Source organism: Contarinia nasturtii, unplaced genomic scaffold (genome assembly GCF_009176525.2).
Source record: "Contarinia nasturtii isolate CC-2019 unplaced genomic scaffold, AAFC_CNas_1.1 Cnas_scaffold_78, whole genome shotgun sequence".
NCBI classification, from domain to species: domain Eukaryota; kingdom Metazoa; phylum Arthropoda; class Insecta; order Diptera; family Cecidomyiidae; genus Contarinia; species Contarinia nasturtii.
Genome location: NW_022197436.1, coordinates 891,107 through 906,722, shown reverse-complemented (window position 1 = coordinate 906,722; position 15,616 = coordinate 891,107). Strand labels below are relative to the sequence as shown.

The following is a 15,616-nucleotide window of genomic DNA, read 5'->3' as shown; positions in this document are numbered from 1 at the left end:
ATGCAAATGAAAATGTATTCGCTTTTGCCTATGTTCAGAAAAAAGCAATGCAATCAGTTGAAAATGATCAATCGTAATCTATTTTGGATTGCTATTTTTTAAATTTGAATTTATTTCATTTGCTTTTGTTTGGATAACAATTGCAATAACATCCCGTGTGGAAAAAAAGTGACATGAGTTTAATCTGCTCACGGGAACAAAATCAAAAGCATTTTTGTATACATTCGCAATCAATATTCAATATTTACAGTAATTTTGTTGAATTATTAAATAAGATTCATAAATTTACTGTCACCTGACTCAACAAAATCACTGTAAATAATGAACATTAATATCAACAACACATCATCATCCACAACTTATACTTTATAATTTTCAGTCCGATGATCGTACTTAAAACAGCCACCTCTACAAGGCAGCAACACTACTCAAGCAATTTGGATTAATTTTTTGTTCAAGCCAACTCGAAGAAAGGTAAAACAATGTCGGATGATCGTTGGCATGGATTTTATGTATGCAACTGTGGTCATAAGTTCAACTCTATAAACCGTCAGTCAAACCTAGCGATTTCATGTTCCAGATGTTTGACCATGAATTCTCCACAATGTGATGTAAGTAAAACTATGAAATGAATTCAACGAGGTTTTTTCCAAATATTCAATAACAAATTGAATTCTAATTCTTTGATTCAATTCCAGATGAAGGCCACACAGTGCAAAACATGTAAACGTTACAGTTAGATGATATAACAACTGAAACATGCCGTTGTCTTTCATCATGCGAATAAATTTCTACGGAAAACACATTTTGTCAATTTTTATAATGATTGAATAAATCGACACTTAAATTCGTTACTCGACAAAACCCCAATAAAAATCAGTGTTTTTTCTTATTTAAATATCTTCTAGAAGTTAGTCACCTCTACAGATTTTTTCTTAGAACCTTCTTGATATGTCAAATGGCGACGCATCGAAGAATACCAAAAAAATTGTACTATTAAAAGGAAAATCAAACAAATCGCTTGTTTAGAGTTGTAGAAATAATGAACGGTATTTATTTGTGTAAATATTTCTTTTCTTATTAACATCAAACTTTCGTTTCTTAAGACTTGGAATATTTTTTGTTGTTGTTTTTTTGTAAAGGAAAGGAAATACTTTTTGTTTTGTTTCAGTGCGAAACTGAATGTAATTGGAAAAGAAATTTAATCTAAAACTAATAGAAAATGTGTGTTTGAAAATAATATGTGGCATTCACAGTGATTTGGTTTTTATTTAAAGTTGAACTGTTCAAAACTTATTGGGTTTAAACGCCTGTGGCATGCATGGACCAAAAAACACATGCATCAATATCACGGAATGTGTTCGCCATTAAAATGGGTAGAGATCTTCATCATCGAAATCGCATTCGTTTGTCCAAACCTGTGAAAATGCAATCAAAATCGATTAAAAATGACATGCTGATTTGTGTGATTTTAAGAAGAACCCATAACCAAATGGCACTTACATTGTATGGATCATTAAATTCTTCGTCATCGTCAATGCCATCGTCAATATCATCATCGACCGGATCATAATCAAATGCGCCACCTTCTTCGGCAAAATACAAATTGTCAGAGACCACTCCCGATTTATAGTTGTCTTCCCAGGACAATGGCACCACTTGCAAAATATGCAAATATTCTTTGCGCATTTCATCGCTGATCAATTCTTTCGTCAATTTTAGCTCATAGTAGTCCAAATGAATGCTGAGCTGCAATTTATCGACACGTTTCATTGCACTTTCCGCCATTTGGACAAATTGTTGCGATGTGATCGGAATGATTTTGCTGCATTGAATGATGACCAATTTTTCGAGTTTCGGTGCATTTTCGACGAATTCAAGCATTTGCTCAAAATCAATAACATCACATTCGATAACGTGAAATTCTTTGAGTTTGTCCAGCTGCTGTGCAATCGATTTAATGCTTTTCAATTGGCCATCGTACATCGAAATAAGCTTGAGAATTTGTAAATTTTTCAAATTGCACAAGGCACCACACAATTCTGGTGTTAGTTCAGCCGATGATATGCCCAATTGTTCGATGCGATTTGTCATTGCCAAACCCGATACAAATGTAACAATTGGCCGAAGATTACAATTAAATTCAAGCTTACGTAAATGTTGTAAACGCAATAAATTGTTGAGATTGGTTTCGAATTGTGAGGTCACATGCACCACACGAATGTACAATGCTTCCAAATTGATGAGATTGTCGGCAATAATTTCGAAAATTTCGTCATCAACAAAATTACAGCCAATCAACGACAACGATCGAAGCTGTGTATTTTTCTTCAGGAATGTATTCATGCACAATGGATCAAAGTTATCATTCGATCGCAATGAAAAGCCTTCGAGTTGGGGAAATTCGTGCATCAAACAACGACCTGCAATCATTAAAACCGTGCATTTTTTTTAATTAATAAATTTTCTAATCATGTGATTTTAAGTGGTTTATGCAAACGACACTTACCATCTGTGTTCATTTGACGTATCATTTCCAATTGATTAAGCGATGAACATTTTTGTAATAATTCCTTTAGCACATCATCATCCACATAGCATTTATCAATCGTTAATTGATCGATATTGGACCAGAGACGATTGCAACGTTCGACCGTTTCATCGTCGATTACAAATTTAACCATTTTAAAAAAGCGTAAACGCTTGGCACCACAGTATTCATTGATAATTTGGAGCACAACCTTTGATTCCGGTTCAAATGAGTCTGCATTCACTGTCACCGAATCCATTTGACCGCCAAATGTATTGAGAATTGTTTTCATTTCATCCTCCGTTAATAGTGAATATTCACCTTTTATATTCGTATTGCTAAAATTCAACGTTTTGTAAACCATTTTGAAAAAATATTCAGCAAGTGCATCAAATCTTTTGCAAGTATAACGTATTGCACACAAATCCAATACAGACAATCGTTGAAAAATTTCTAGCACACAGTCATCGTTTAGATCATAAAATTTTGTCGCATTCGATTCATATGGATTGTGAAAAAATTCATTTTGATGAACCTCCGCTGACATAATACTTTTTTGTGCTCTTTACAATTTTCGTTTATTTGAAAAATCGAAAAAAATTTGGTTGTTTTTCTCTCTACGTTAAGGACGATGCTTGTGCTCAATGACGATGTGACATTCGGTATTTTGTTGTTAAATGAGGCTAAGGAGAATCCAATGTGCGTTATACCGATGACCTTCTTCAAAATTAACTATTTTCAATCAAAAAGGGAAAAAAATCTGCAAACAAACAACACCAACATGCAAATTAGTAAGAAAGAATAATGATGACAAACTGAAAAATCAATTGCATATTTTCGTAAATCACACTCACCAAATATGGGTAATAAAAAGCAAAACTAAAGAAATAATTTATCCGCACACCTTAGCTGTAATTCGATCAGATGCTGATGTGTTTTTTTTATTTTTGCTCACCAGTGGAAAAAACGTACAATGTGCGATTTACTGCAATGTTAACTGCGTCAAAATGTGTATGCCATACAAAAACAACGGAGTCAAACATAAACCTTACTTGTCACATATCGTTTATACAGGAGAAATATGTATCCCTATCGGTAAACAATCCACCTAACGCCATCTTTATCTTGAAATAAAAAAAAAAGTTAAATGAAAACATTCGTTTCAGTCAGACGTTGAATCTGCAACACATTCATGGAATGTTCGTTAAACGTTTCGATAAATATCCTTTTACAACATTTATTGTGTATTACAGACTGTATTGGGAAACATTACCATTTAAACTGAATTGAATTCAAAATGAGTCATTTATTTAGATCATCGTTTCGTTAAGCTATTTTTCACACAAACAAACGATTTTCGTTTGAATTACTTTCATCCACTGTCATCCAATTCATTGATACCGATTTTTTTTGCATTTAATTTTTGATATTTTTCAAATTTTGATTTTGCTTTCAAAGTTTTGACGCAATTTAAAAACAACATATTTGAATATTTTGTTTATTTTTGTAACCGTGTTGACTCTTTATTTTTCAAATTATTTGTTTATTTCATAATGTAAGGCTGTGTTTGTGTCAAATAGCTGAATTTCATTTTATAAATAAAAGTGATTAATTCCGTTTAGAATTCATCATTGGATTTTGGGCATTTCGATATTTTTTCAATTTTTTATTGCATACATTTGTTCTGATTAAATTTCATGCTTTATTTACACAACTCTTTATATATATAACAATATATATGTAGAAACAGTTTATGTAAATAATCGGGTTTTGCAATTGTTCACAAACAAAATGCAAACGCTTAATAATCATTCTATTTATGCAATCGAGTTGTATACTCATTTTTGTGCACCATTGTCAATATGCACTCCTGATAGGTCTGTATTTTTACTTTCATTCAAGTCCTGACCAAAAAATATTGAAGGTCGAATAAGCTCATTGTTTCATCAATCGAACGGCAAAGTTTTGTGTGAAAAATGTCACATTTAACATGGAAGTGTTATAAATGTGGGGCGATAAAAGAAACATATTGCTATGACCTGGAAGCTTGCAATTGCTCTTTAACAAAAGAAAAATGCTACACATGCAACACTGCGATGGATCTTGTAGATAAAACATCAGAAATGTTGATGTTGGCATTATAATTGTAAGTCGAATTCTTAACTTAAAAAAAATCTTTAATAGTTTCTATTTTTTTAATTCCATCAGAATTCCCTTGGAGCAAAGTGACCGGTTACATCAACAAACATAAAAACAACCATTTCCTGTCTCACTTTTTATATATCAAATTGCATTTTTCAATAATGCTAAAAACCAAAGTGAATAAATGTAAAGAAACCCACAAATGTTCATGTATGTTTTTTTTTGCGAAAATGTTTTGTCCATTCTTTAGATCCATTGAATTGAAACATCTGTATGACAAAACAAAATGTTTGTGTAGTTTTTTGCCTTTATTTATCATAGAGGTAAATGCGACAAATTGCATTGAAATCATTGTTCGACATGTAATTAATTTATCGTATACAAGTAGAATGATATTTTAATATATTCTGCGAAACTTTTCGAGAAAGAAATACTATTTCAGTTGAGTGAGATGAATGTATCGTTCTTGATTCAGCATTTTTGTAATCAAAAGACGAAAAATGCATCTTTTTGCATTATCAACTGTCTTGTGTAATTTCAATTTTTCCAAAATACTGGAAATGAATAAAATGCTAAGAAAAATGTCAAAAATCAAATATTTTCTAGTAGTTCTCATAGGTGATGACGAGGGTTCCTAGGGTTCGGATTACCCCCCTCTAAAATATTTTTAGGAACCCTCAACAATTTTGGAAATGAGGACCTTTTTTTTGCTTTTAACTTTTTTTGGCTGAGAAAATTCTTTCGATTTGCTAGGGTTTTTCGTTAAAAAAGTGAAGAGCAAAAAAAAAAAAACGATTTTATCCTCATTTCCGACAAATTGTTGACTTCGTCAGGGACCCCCTACGGCATTTTGCCGTCACCCCCTTCTAAAAAATTTTACGTCATCATCTATGAGTAGTTCTAGTACACATTTTGAATGCGTCGATTTCCAGTTTTGCATGATAATGTATTTGTCTAAAGACAAAAATGTTGTTGTCTTCTGTATATTTTTAAACTTTGAATGCATGTTTGATTGATCCGAAGCACGTTTGATTGCATTCAAATAAAAAGAATACAAAGTCTAAGTATTGCTTGAAAAGATAAAGAATGGAACACTTGTTTAAATGTAAAAGACAAATTTATATAATGAGGATTTGAATATCGGGCAAAAGAATTAAATGAAATAACCGTAATTTTGCATCGATTGTTAAGACATTGTATTCAGAATTGTGAAAATCCGTTTTCTTTTGCTCAAATCACAAATACAATGTGCGATTAATCAATGCAAACTCGATATAAAAAAAAACCGAACGGATAGACGAAAAATGTTTTAGCCAAACAAGAGGAACGTCAACAGTAACAACACCGTCAACATTGAAATTGCACCAGCAAACGATTGATGAAAACGTAAATAACAAAATAAAATCGTTTAGTAAATGATCTGAAAACGCATTGAAAAGGAAATGGATTGCACAATCACAAAACAGCAACACAACAACAACAAAAAAGAAACACTTGAAAAGATGTCGATTCGCATTCAATCTTGTCGTAGTCAATTGCAGAAAATGAGACGACTGCATGAGACATGTTTCTGATATGTACTTTTTAACATTCACTGCTCATTCCAATTCTACAATACGATAGATGATTAAAGCAATTAAAATGATTTTACTTCGATTATGATGAGCTTTAATGACGAACGAGTAGAGGACTGCAAAAAAAAAATGCCGACGAGATAACTTTATCAAAAGAAATCATTAATTTACATGCAAATAAATAGAAATGGATGGATCTAGAGAAATGTGATGGCTATGAGATGCGAAACACATCCAAATGAGCTCACCGAAATGTATCTCTTCGTACGTCAACGTTTTTTTATAGCTCAAAATGGGAAGAAGGGGAGTGAATGGTTTCAATTGCATAAAATGCTTCTTCTCACATGCAGACGCCGATATAAACAATGAGTATCGAAATCGACACACTACTTACGTCGTCGCAATTATAATGAACAATACAAGTGGGGAAAAATAATGTCCATATCATACCTTTTTATTGAGTATGTTTATTTCAATACCATCTTCAGAAGAATGAGCACAAAAAAATGCGTAAACATAATGGATGACAATTACATTATAAAAATTATTTCGAATTAACAACGAGAACGGAATAACACACGCAAACACACACGAACAAAACGTCGTTTAGATTTAAATTCATTAAATTGATGTGTTGCATATGTAAAGTTTTTTTTTCATCCATTTTAACCCAATAAGTTATGAATTTAAACATGTTGAAAATGAACATTTATGCATATTGTGTCCTCAAAAACGAACGATTTAAAAAAAAATGTTTTTTCTTTTGGAAATTTGAGGTGGTCCTCTTCTCATTACCATGAACTATTTTTTTAAATCTTGTTTGAATGCATCAGACGTGCAAAAATTCTATCCAGCCACTTTGTAGGTGATATTTAAACACACATATGTCAAGTACGTGGAATTTTATTTCAAATGCTGTGTGCAAAAAATCTAAAAAACGACTGCGTTGCAATATGACTGAATGGGTTAAATGCCGAATCAAATAAAGCATTTCAATGGTATTACTTTTTTCTCGCCCCAATTGCACCCTATACGCCAAATTTTGTTAATAGAAATTGAAAAAAAACAGTGCGTCAGACAATATGTACAACATCAATTACATATTCGCAATTTGAACATTGCCAAATCCAATTTTTTTTGCTATTCGATTTTTGTTGATGGCTCACGCAGAGACATATCAACAAATTCATAAATACGAATTAATTGCATCATACGTATCGAACGGTATTATTCCTGTATATCTTTTTTTCGCTAATAAACCACAAAATATCACTTGATTTTCATGCGATTATTTCTCAATGGCATTTGTGGTGTATTACCTAAATCGCTGTTGACTGGTAACTCCATCCTCTTGGGAACCAATTGAAAATGCATTGAAAAACATCACTTTCCCCACCTAAATCAAACTTACCGTATTTTTCCAATTGTATTTCCTTGAATAATTTTTCGTTCATGTTGAAAAAAATAGAAGCAATTACTATACCAATATTCAATATTCCCATTCGAGTTAAAAAAAAGTGAGAGTGGGCGGTGATGGAACAATGTGAACAGAATAATTCAATTATGAGAAACGTTTCGAAAATTACTGTTGAACGGATCGTATCGCTGAACAGCGGAAGAGCGAGAGAGGGCGGAAGAGCGGGAAAGGAAGAGAAAGAGAGTGAGAGTGGAATGAATTCGGCATTTAATGGTAACGCAATTATCGTTTTTGGATAGATCTGTGCTAATGTGATTTTTTTGCGTGCACGGTATCGCTCTGCTAAACGAAATTTTGAACATAGAAAAGAAAGAAAGAGAAGTGTTGTCAGCAGGATAAAACATTATTCATGTTTTGCACATTAATTGGTAATGAAATTGGTGGAAATGTCAATTCGGTGAAAATAGGTAGATAGTAATGAGCATTCATTTCGATCATAAAAACTCAGATTTAACACTGTTAAACATAAATGATTTTTCCCCCATACACATGTGAGAAACCGAATGACAACAAACAATAAATATACTAACAATTGTGAAACTCATTTCAAATGTGTCACATATCGTTGATTTTTCGCTTGTGATCGATTTGGTGCGATATCAATTTGATGGGATAGTTTAAATGTTCAATATCAACCATAATTAAGCTTCTGTTAAGCCAATAAACACTTTGATCCGTTCAATGTTGAAAAAAACAATTGAAATATTCGCGTTAAATTCCATTGTGTCAAACCATAATAATCAAGAACTAACAGTAAAGATTCACTTGTGTATGCACGTTTTGTTTGTGTATATACGTGTTCAATTCAATAGACAGCGGCAATGGCAAAAGAAAAATTCTTTGAGGTTATGTTCAAACCTTATATATGTAGAATCAATTGTTCGTTCACTATAATAAATGTAATTTAAAACTGTTTTGTTTTTTTAAATAAAACACAAAATGATTTTCCAATAGAACTCAAGATGTATTGTATTTCATTGGAATCATCAATTTTCCATATTTTCTGATGCAAAAAATAACCTTTTTTGTTAACTGATTTGTTAAAAAAATGCTTTTTTATTTATCGTCGTGGTCGCTGCAAATACATTGTTGTGATGAATTTTTTTTATATTAAATTCAAAATTGATGTGAATCCAGTTGATTGTTGGACGGTGGTAATTTAACTGAAGAGCAACAGACGATACGGGCAATTGGTGTTTTTAATTTGCTTGTTTATTTGACTTCTTTAACTTGAAGACCTGGTGGCAATGATTGTTTCAATTTTTCGGCCTTCTCTTTGTCAGCAACAACCAATGTGTACAAGAAGCGTGAGCAGCGAATCTTGAATTTGGTGTTCAATGGATTCTTCTTTATTTTAACGGCACGAGCGTCCTTTCGGCGCGCCTTGATCAAAAAATCTTTCACTTCTTTGATTTCTTTCGGCATTTCTATTGGTACGACAACAACGTGTTTTTATATGTCATCACACATGCACCACACCATTTATACACCGTGCCAAACACGAATACACGACAATGAAAAAGAAAATAAGAGCAGAAAAAACAACAATTTTAGATATATTTTCAATTATAAAATCAATTTATCGATTTAACTCGAATTTAATTGGAATATTGTCAACAATTTTGCACAAATTACTTACTGTTTTTCGAGTTTTTTTTACAGAGAGTGAAAACGCACAACTTCTCGATTCTGCACGCTCAGTGAAAAGAAAGATTGAGATGCAATATGGCGTCAACTACTTCCGTCTATACGTCGTATTGTGCGAAATGTCATTCATACGTATGTCAAATGTACTCTACTACGTAGACTCTCTCACTTGTCATACAGTACGACATGAAGTTTGTACAAAACATTCATTTTCATTTTAAACATAATTAAACATTTTTTTTGGTTTTTTTTTTTTTCGATAAAAAAATTTTTCGCGTCATTTTTAATATTTATATTCATAAAAATATTTTGAGATCTGAAAACAATATTTTTTTCTCTTTGTGTTGCGGTAATGGAACTCGTATTCAAGTAATTTAGCATATTGTTATCGACACTGAATTTATTATGAGTGAGTTCGAGAGGAGGGGGAAATATTTTACCGACTTCGCGATGTTCAAAACGAAACATTCAATTGCGCTGTTTGAATAGCGATAATCGGTTTTGTATCGGGATTTCAAAGACTTTGATTTTTATACATTTTTAGATATTTATTTCAAATAAATTGATATTTTTTACTCTAAGGGTTATTGATTTTATCAGCAAATAACATATTATTTTCGTATGAATTGAGTTTCCCATAGAAATATGAAAAAAGATCTTATCTTATTCAAACATCGGCTTAAATACCCAATATTTATAAGTAACTTACACACAGAATGTTTTTCGTACAGTAAGAATTACACATGGTTTTTGTGGCACTTTTTCCATTTTTTGTTTTTGAAATTATGCAAACATCCAACTATGTATGAACGAGACTTGAATATGCAGTACAAAAACGCATACATTTGCACTTCGAAAAAGCTACAATGTCGATGTGAATTTTGGTTTTCTTCTACTTGTTTGCGATTTTCTTTTTGTTATATGAATGTAAATTAAATTGAATGAGCCAGAATAAAAAACCGACTTGAACTTGGACTTTTATGGGTTCAAATTAGAAGCTGACTTTTTATTCTGACCCAATCAATTAAGAATAACTATACAAAATGATAAAAAAAACTTCTATTTTCAAAATAATAATATTTCTTTTTCAAAATAAAGTAGATTTCATTTTTCAATCGGCAAAGAGGAAGAAAACATAACATTTTGTGCTTTAAAAAGAATGTAATTCCTATGAGATAAAAAGTACCGTTACGTTAATTATTAAATGAAAAAAAAAGCAAAAATGTAAGCTGTAAATATTTTGAATACGAAGAATAATATTTCTGCAGTTCAACAATGGAACAAAAATATGGAGAAAAAGGACTAAGTGAGATTAAGATTAGTCGATGCTATGTGTTACATGTTCGCCTGAATCATGTTTCAGGTCGTTATTTGAAATAAGCCGAAATGAATGCGGTTCACATTTGTCGGGTCGTCTCATAAATATCCGTAAATTCAAAATGTAACAAAATGTTACCAACTAACAATTCCATACATCGTATATATTTATTGATTGCACAAAAGATGGATTTCTTATTAACATCCAATTAAGTTTTATGTTTATTTAAGCAAATTAATTTTATGCTAGTAAAAACTATTGAAATATGAGAAACGTTGTCATTCTACTGCTATTGTGTTCAAATATCCGCACATACATGCACACAATTAAAATTCACTTGGCAAATATGTTTGCTTATTATGCGGAAACTAAAAAGCAAATGAATTGAGGCGACCTAATAATATCAATTGCAAATGAATGAAATGATGGCAAAACATACGCATACGCCATAAAGAGCAAAACGGAAAAAAATCGGGCCACACGTGTTTTTGGATAATTTATAAATGCATTTGGTTTTTGGCAAGTTTATAAAATCGGTAAGAGTAAGTTTCTGGTGACCAAAAACCAACGCTTGTTTCGCTATGTGGGGTTCGTGGTAAAGCACATGTGTTTGTACACTCTTCTTTTTCGCTGTTAACACATTTCCTTTCTCTCCCTCTCTCTCTACCTCCATCCGCTGTTCAAGTGGTTCAACTTTATGTACCGCATATAGTATAAGTTGATAGAAAGCATCGGGAATGTTAGTTGATTTTATTCATCCAGCGGAAAACTATGCAAATGCACCGCTGTATGCGATAATATTTTGATTTGGTGAACTGGTAGCTGTTTGTCACTATAAGAATACCGAAGTGAAGCGGTGATATTCTTGAAAATAAAAGGAACATCAAAATATTAAATAGGTCGCCTATGCAGGTGAATTGATATCGGTATGCATGTTGAAAAATGAACATTAAACACACACCCATACCGGCAGAAGGTGTAGATCGAACAAATTTGTAAATGTCAACCGTTGCGCGAATTTGTCGAAGAAGCCAAAAAACAACAATACCACAGCAAAAATTAATTTGTGATTCGGTGAATACAATCAAATGAATTGTATGTTCAAATATGGAAATTGAAAGGATGTTTCATTGTTCGGCATCATGACCCTACGTAACATAGGTTCAATAAAATCGCCACAATTCGCTAGCATTCACTTTGGATTTGTGAATGAAGAAGAAGCTGGCAAATAGATGTGTCCACTGTGCACACATGTTCAAATGAAACACAATGCTACACAGATGTACTGCCACTACTTATTGCAACCATTTCCGTTGGTTTAATATCCAATTCCGTATACACATTCTGGATTGATAAATGACTTTTCTACCAAAAATCACATGTAGGTATGTAACAAGAGTAAGAGAGGAATTTACATTTTTCTGTATTTCATCTTAAACTTGTGCAATTTTACTCCATTTAACAATATTATGGTTGTATTTAGATGGCATTGCAGTTGTACGGTTGTTTTCAGGACCAACATTTTGGTGAGCTCAAGATTCGAATATTGCTTAGATTATGAGAAATGGCATGACATGAGAAATGATCTGCACAATGAAAACCGTGTCAGGAATGTCAGCTACCCAGTGGTTTGCCTTTATGCATGTGCTCAAAAACATACTTTTTACCATAAAATGTCATCGGAATCTCTTTTTTTTCGACCCAAATTTTACTTACTTTTCTGTACCCCATCTTCTACTAGAAGACTTTTAGTGATACCTAATATTTTTGACATTCTAGATGTTGTAATTGATCTAGCTAATTTTCAAATCGTCGGATAACATCTGGATGGTTACGGCGGAAGAAAATAGTTCTAATTGTGTCTCAAATAATAGTTTGCTATGACTAACGTTTACTCTAACTGATTAAAAAAAACATAAATAAAAAATCCAACAGGCCGATACGTTATCTACGCTGAAATGTTTGTTATTTTTTATATTACTCGATAGGAATCATATGACCGTAAACTTTGACACAGAGAATTCTATGAATCAAAATTGATAAGATGTATATTTGAGTCGCAAGCTGTTATTGGTCTCAAGCATTCTATACGGAAAATAATATTAGAAATCGAATATATTTTTATCATAATTGAATATTTTTGGCTGATTGATGCCGCGAAATAGAATCAAAGAGAAGAGTTTAGTTTATAAAATTTAGTAGCGGTATTTTTTTTAATTACTGTCTTCGCATTCTGCAACATCTTCATTCTCACTCATATAAACAATTTCAATATTTTTCAATCACTAAATCTCATAAATTCGAGCTCTGTAATGATCACTGCTCGGGAAAAATTAAAACCACATTTTAATTTGTTCTTAAATTCTTTATTTGGTAATTTCTTCTAAGCAATAGCATTTGCATTGATTAATTTGGAACAAATTATGTTTTTATTGAAGAGAATTAACTATCAATGGGTTTCTACAAATATTTTAGACATTCTGGATGTTCTAACAAAGGTGTGCCACACCAATTGTTTGCTGCTGCGCGACATTCATCTTCACCCCATTTGTCTATCGTATATATGATGGAATTCCTATTTACAAACTAAAGTAAGCCATGTTAAAACATTTAAACAAATAATGAATAATTACTTGGCTGGTTTGTTGTTCGGTGATATGTATTCCATTGGTGCGCTGTCCAAAGATGCAACGAAGCAAACCAATAAAATGATGAAGAATTTCATTTTGATTTTGCTCAAAGTATTCTGGTCGATGATATTCTTATGAATGCACCCAAATTTATACACATGACGGCTTATAAGTATTATAAATTTGGCAGTTATCTATCCTACACTGATAGAACTGTCAGTATAATTGCCACCAATATTATACGTGAATAGTATGACAAAAGAATCATACTGAAACCAGTGCAACTACTATAATATTGTAGTTTACTAGGGCAGTGCAACTCATTATTGTGGGCTTAACTCATGGGAATGGAAAAAAATTAAGGAGGGGGGTCCATAAAAAACCCTAGCAAATCAATGATTTTTTGTCCCGAAAAACCCTAGCAAATTTAAAGATTTCTCTTCACCTCAAAAACTTGAAGAGTACAAAAAGGTCTTCACTTTTTTGGCGAAAGTTCCTAGCAAATCGTAAGAATTTTCGGCTGCCGTCGGAAGGGGTGTAGCTCGAACGATTTAAGGGGAGGTTATCCGGGCTTACACCCCCCTGTGCCCATGTGTTTAATACTGGTGATAATTGTACTGGATGTTCTCTCAGTGTAATTCCAAGAATTATTGCAATCGAAATCAATTTTGTCTTATGTAAAATCAAAAAAAAGACACATTGTTTATTGAATAGAATATATGGTGTCGTGATGTGAAGTCAAATCGTTCGATGTAGAAAGTGTTTACGAACAAAATTCAATGGACGGTGACTAATAACGGGGGCAATTTCGTCAAGAAATTAGAGTATCATTCAAAGCACTAAAAATCAATTATAGAGACATGTATTATTTGTTAAAAAGAAATAAATTGTTCAAATCATTTGATCTGAAACATATGACAATTCAAATCAATTTATGTAAAATCCCATTTTGAGAACTCTTTTATTAAAAGTTATCAAACATTAAAACGCAGATGACGTATCGGTCGGCTGATTTTTCTAAATATGATTTTTTATTTGTGTTTTTTTATCAGTTAGATTAAACGTTAGAAAATAATTTTAAGAAATTCGCAGAATTGAGTTTTGTAGAACAAATCCACATGAAATTTGTCTATTAAACGATATGAACAAAATGGTGAAATAGTCGAAAAGACAATGGTACAAAATATTCACAATATGATCGATATTAGACGAATAGTGTTTGAGTGGTCTTCACACCGGCAATATATGGGCGCAGGTGAATGAAAAATGGGTGGTACGTGTCACGCTTCATGCACACAAATAAAATGGTTCTTCATTCACTAATGTAAACAAATTGAATGTTGTGTTTTGAAATTGGAGTGTTTTTTCATGTTCGTGTCGTTTCTTACGTGTCGTTTTTTTTTTTTTTGATTGACCAGCCAATCAGAATGATTGGAGTGCGATAAATTCGATTTGTAATGGACGATTTTATGCATGGCTAATAATTGCATGGCAAAATACGCTCAAATAACGCAAGTATTTAAGAATCTTTAATTTTGGCTAAATTTCATATTTTTTATCAAATTTTGAAAATAGTAGTCCCCTTCTAATAGAATTGACTGTCCTACCTAAAGTGGATTCTTTTTCCATGTATTTGTATGCATATGCCAAACTGTTGTTGTGCATTTGTGATTGCAAAATTTTCAATTTCATTCATAAATAGGCAATTTCCTGAATTCAACCACAATTCTGATGATGACCGCATATGAATTCTAGTCGATTGACTAAATATTTCGAGGAAATCAATTGTCTCTTCCCCGTGTTGCACATTGCGTCGATAATAATCGTTAAAAAAGATCATTTCAATTCAATTTTATGGGTTTTTTGCTATTTTGAAGCATAGTGAAAAACGAAAAATTACCAGAGTATGCAATAACGCATTTAGTCGACAACGGACATTCATTACAAATGCAATGCAGAAGCAATTATCAGATTTGTTGCATTATATCCGTTAACTTTGTTTGTCAAGCTAGTTCACATCCATCACATCCCTTTCCGCATCACACTTGTTAGTTCACCTTTTATTATTAATTTTGATTTGGCAGCGAACCACGTTTGGTTCATTTACTCTTACATAAAATTACTTCCATTTGAAATTCGTTTTCATATAGACTGTAAATTGAACGTTACGTGTTCAATGATTAAGTTTTTTTTTATTTTGCGAAATCTGGACTGTGTATGAATTTAAAAAATAAAATCACCATATAAACACAATGTTTTTTTTTTATTTCCAAGTCAGTTTTTGTTTTATTTATTATT

General features: G+C 32.1%; 2 protein-coding genes and 1 long non-coding RNA gene across 4 annotated transcripts; all 3 read right to left on the bottom strand.

The window, feature by feature from the left end:
- Positions 1-1,242: 1,242 nt before the first annotated feature.
- LOC116352176 lies at positions 1,243-3,553 on the bottom strand. Of its 2 annotated transcripts, none has more exons than XM_031784567.1 (4): positions 3,385-3,553; positions 2,510-3,290; positions 1,504-2,423; positions 1,243-1,418 (listed from the first exon to the last, which is right to left on the bottom strand). In XM_031784567.1, exons 2-4 carry the CDS (start codon positions 3,075-3,077, stop codon positions 1,368-1,370), a joined length of 1,539 nt encoding a protein of 512 aa, XP_031640427.1. In that variant the 5' UTR covers positions 3,078-3,290; positions 3,385-3,553; the 3' UTR covers positions 1,243-1,367. The 2 variants fall into 2 exon arrangements, with proteins under 2 accessions (XP_031640427.1, XP_031640436.1); XM_031784576.1 differs by having other exon boundaries at positions 2,510-3,262; positions 3,435-3,544.
- Positions 3,554-8,756: 5,203 nt separating this feature from the next.
- LOC116352120 (60S ribosomal protein L38) lies at positions 8,757-9,499 on the bottom strand. Its single transcript, XM_031784431.1, has 2 exons — positions 9,363-9,499; positions 8,757-9,150 (listed from the first exon to the last, which is right to left on the bottom strand). The coding sequence occupies exon 2, from the start codon at positions 9,146-9,148 to the stop codon at positions 8,936-8,938; it is 213 nt and encodes a 70-aa protein (XP_031640291.1). The 5' UTR covers positions 9,149-9,150; positions 9,363-9,499; the 3' UTR covers positions 8,757-8,935.
- Positions 9,500-13,038: 3,539 nt separating this feature from the next.
- On the bottom strand, positions 13,039-13,445 carry LOC116338616. Its single transcript, XR_004200911.1, has 2 exons — positions 13,322-13,445; positions 13,039-13,263 (listed from the first exon to the last, which is right to left on the bottom strand). It is a non-coding gene; the product is annotated as an uncharacterized LOC116338616 (long non-coding RNA).
- Between the last annotated feature and the right edge of the window lie 2,171 nt (positions 13,446-15,616).

What these genes read in the sequence shown, in the direction of transcription:
- LOC116352176 (XM_031784567.1), bottom strand. Translation starts at nt 3,077, where the DNA reads ATGTCAGCGGAGGTTCATCAAAATGAATTTTTTCACAATCCATATGAA. An exon ending in ACGTCAAATGAACACAGATG is followed by an intron (nt 2,424 to 2,509) that starts GTAAGTGTCGTT and finishes TAATGATTGCAG; the next exon opens with GTCGTTGTTTGATGCACGAA. An exon ending in AATTTAATGATCCATACAAT is followed by an intron (nt 1,419 to 1,503) that starts GTAAGTGCCATT and finishes GCATTTTCACAG; the next exon opens with GTTTGGACAAACGAATGCGA.
- LOC116352120 (XM_031784431.1), bottom strand. Translation starts at nt 9,148, where the DNA reads ATGCCGAAAGAAATCAAAGAAGTGAAAGATTTTTTGATCAAGGCGCGC.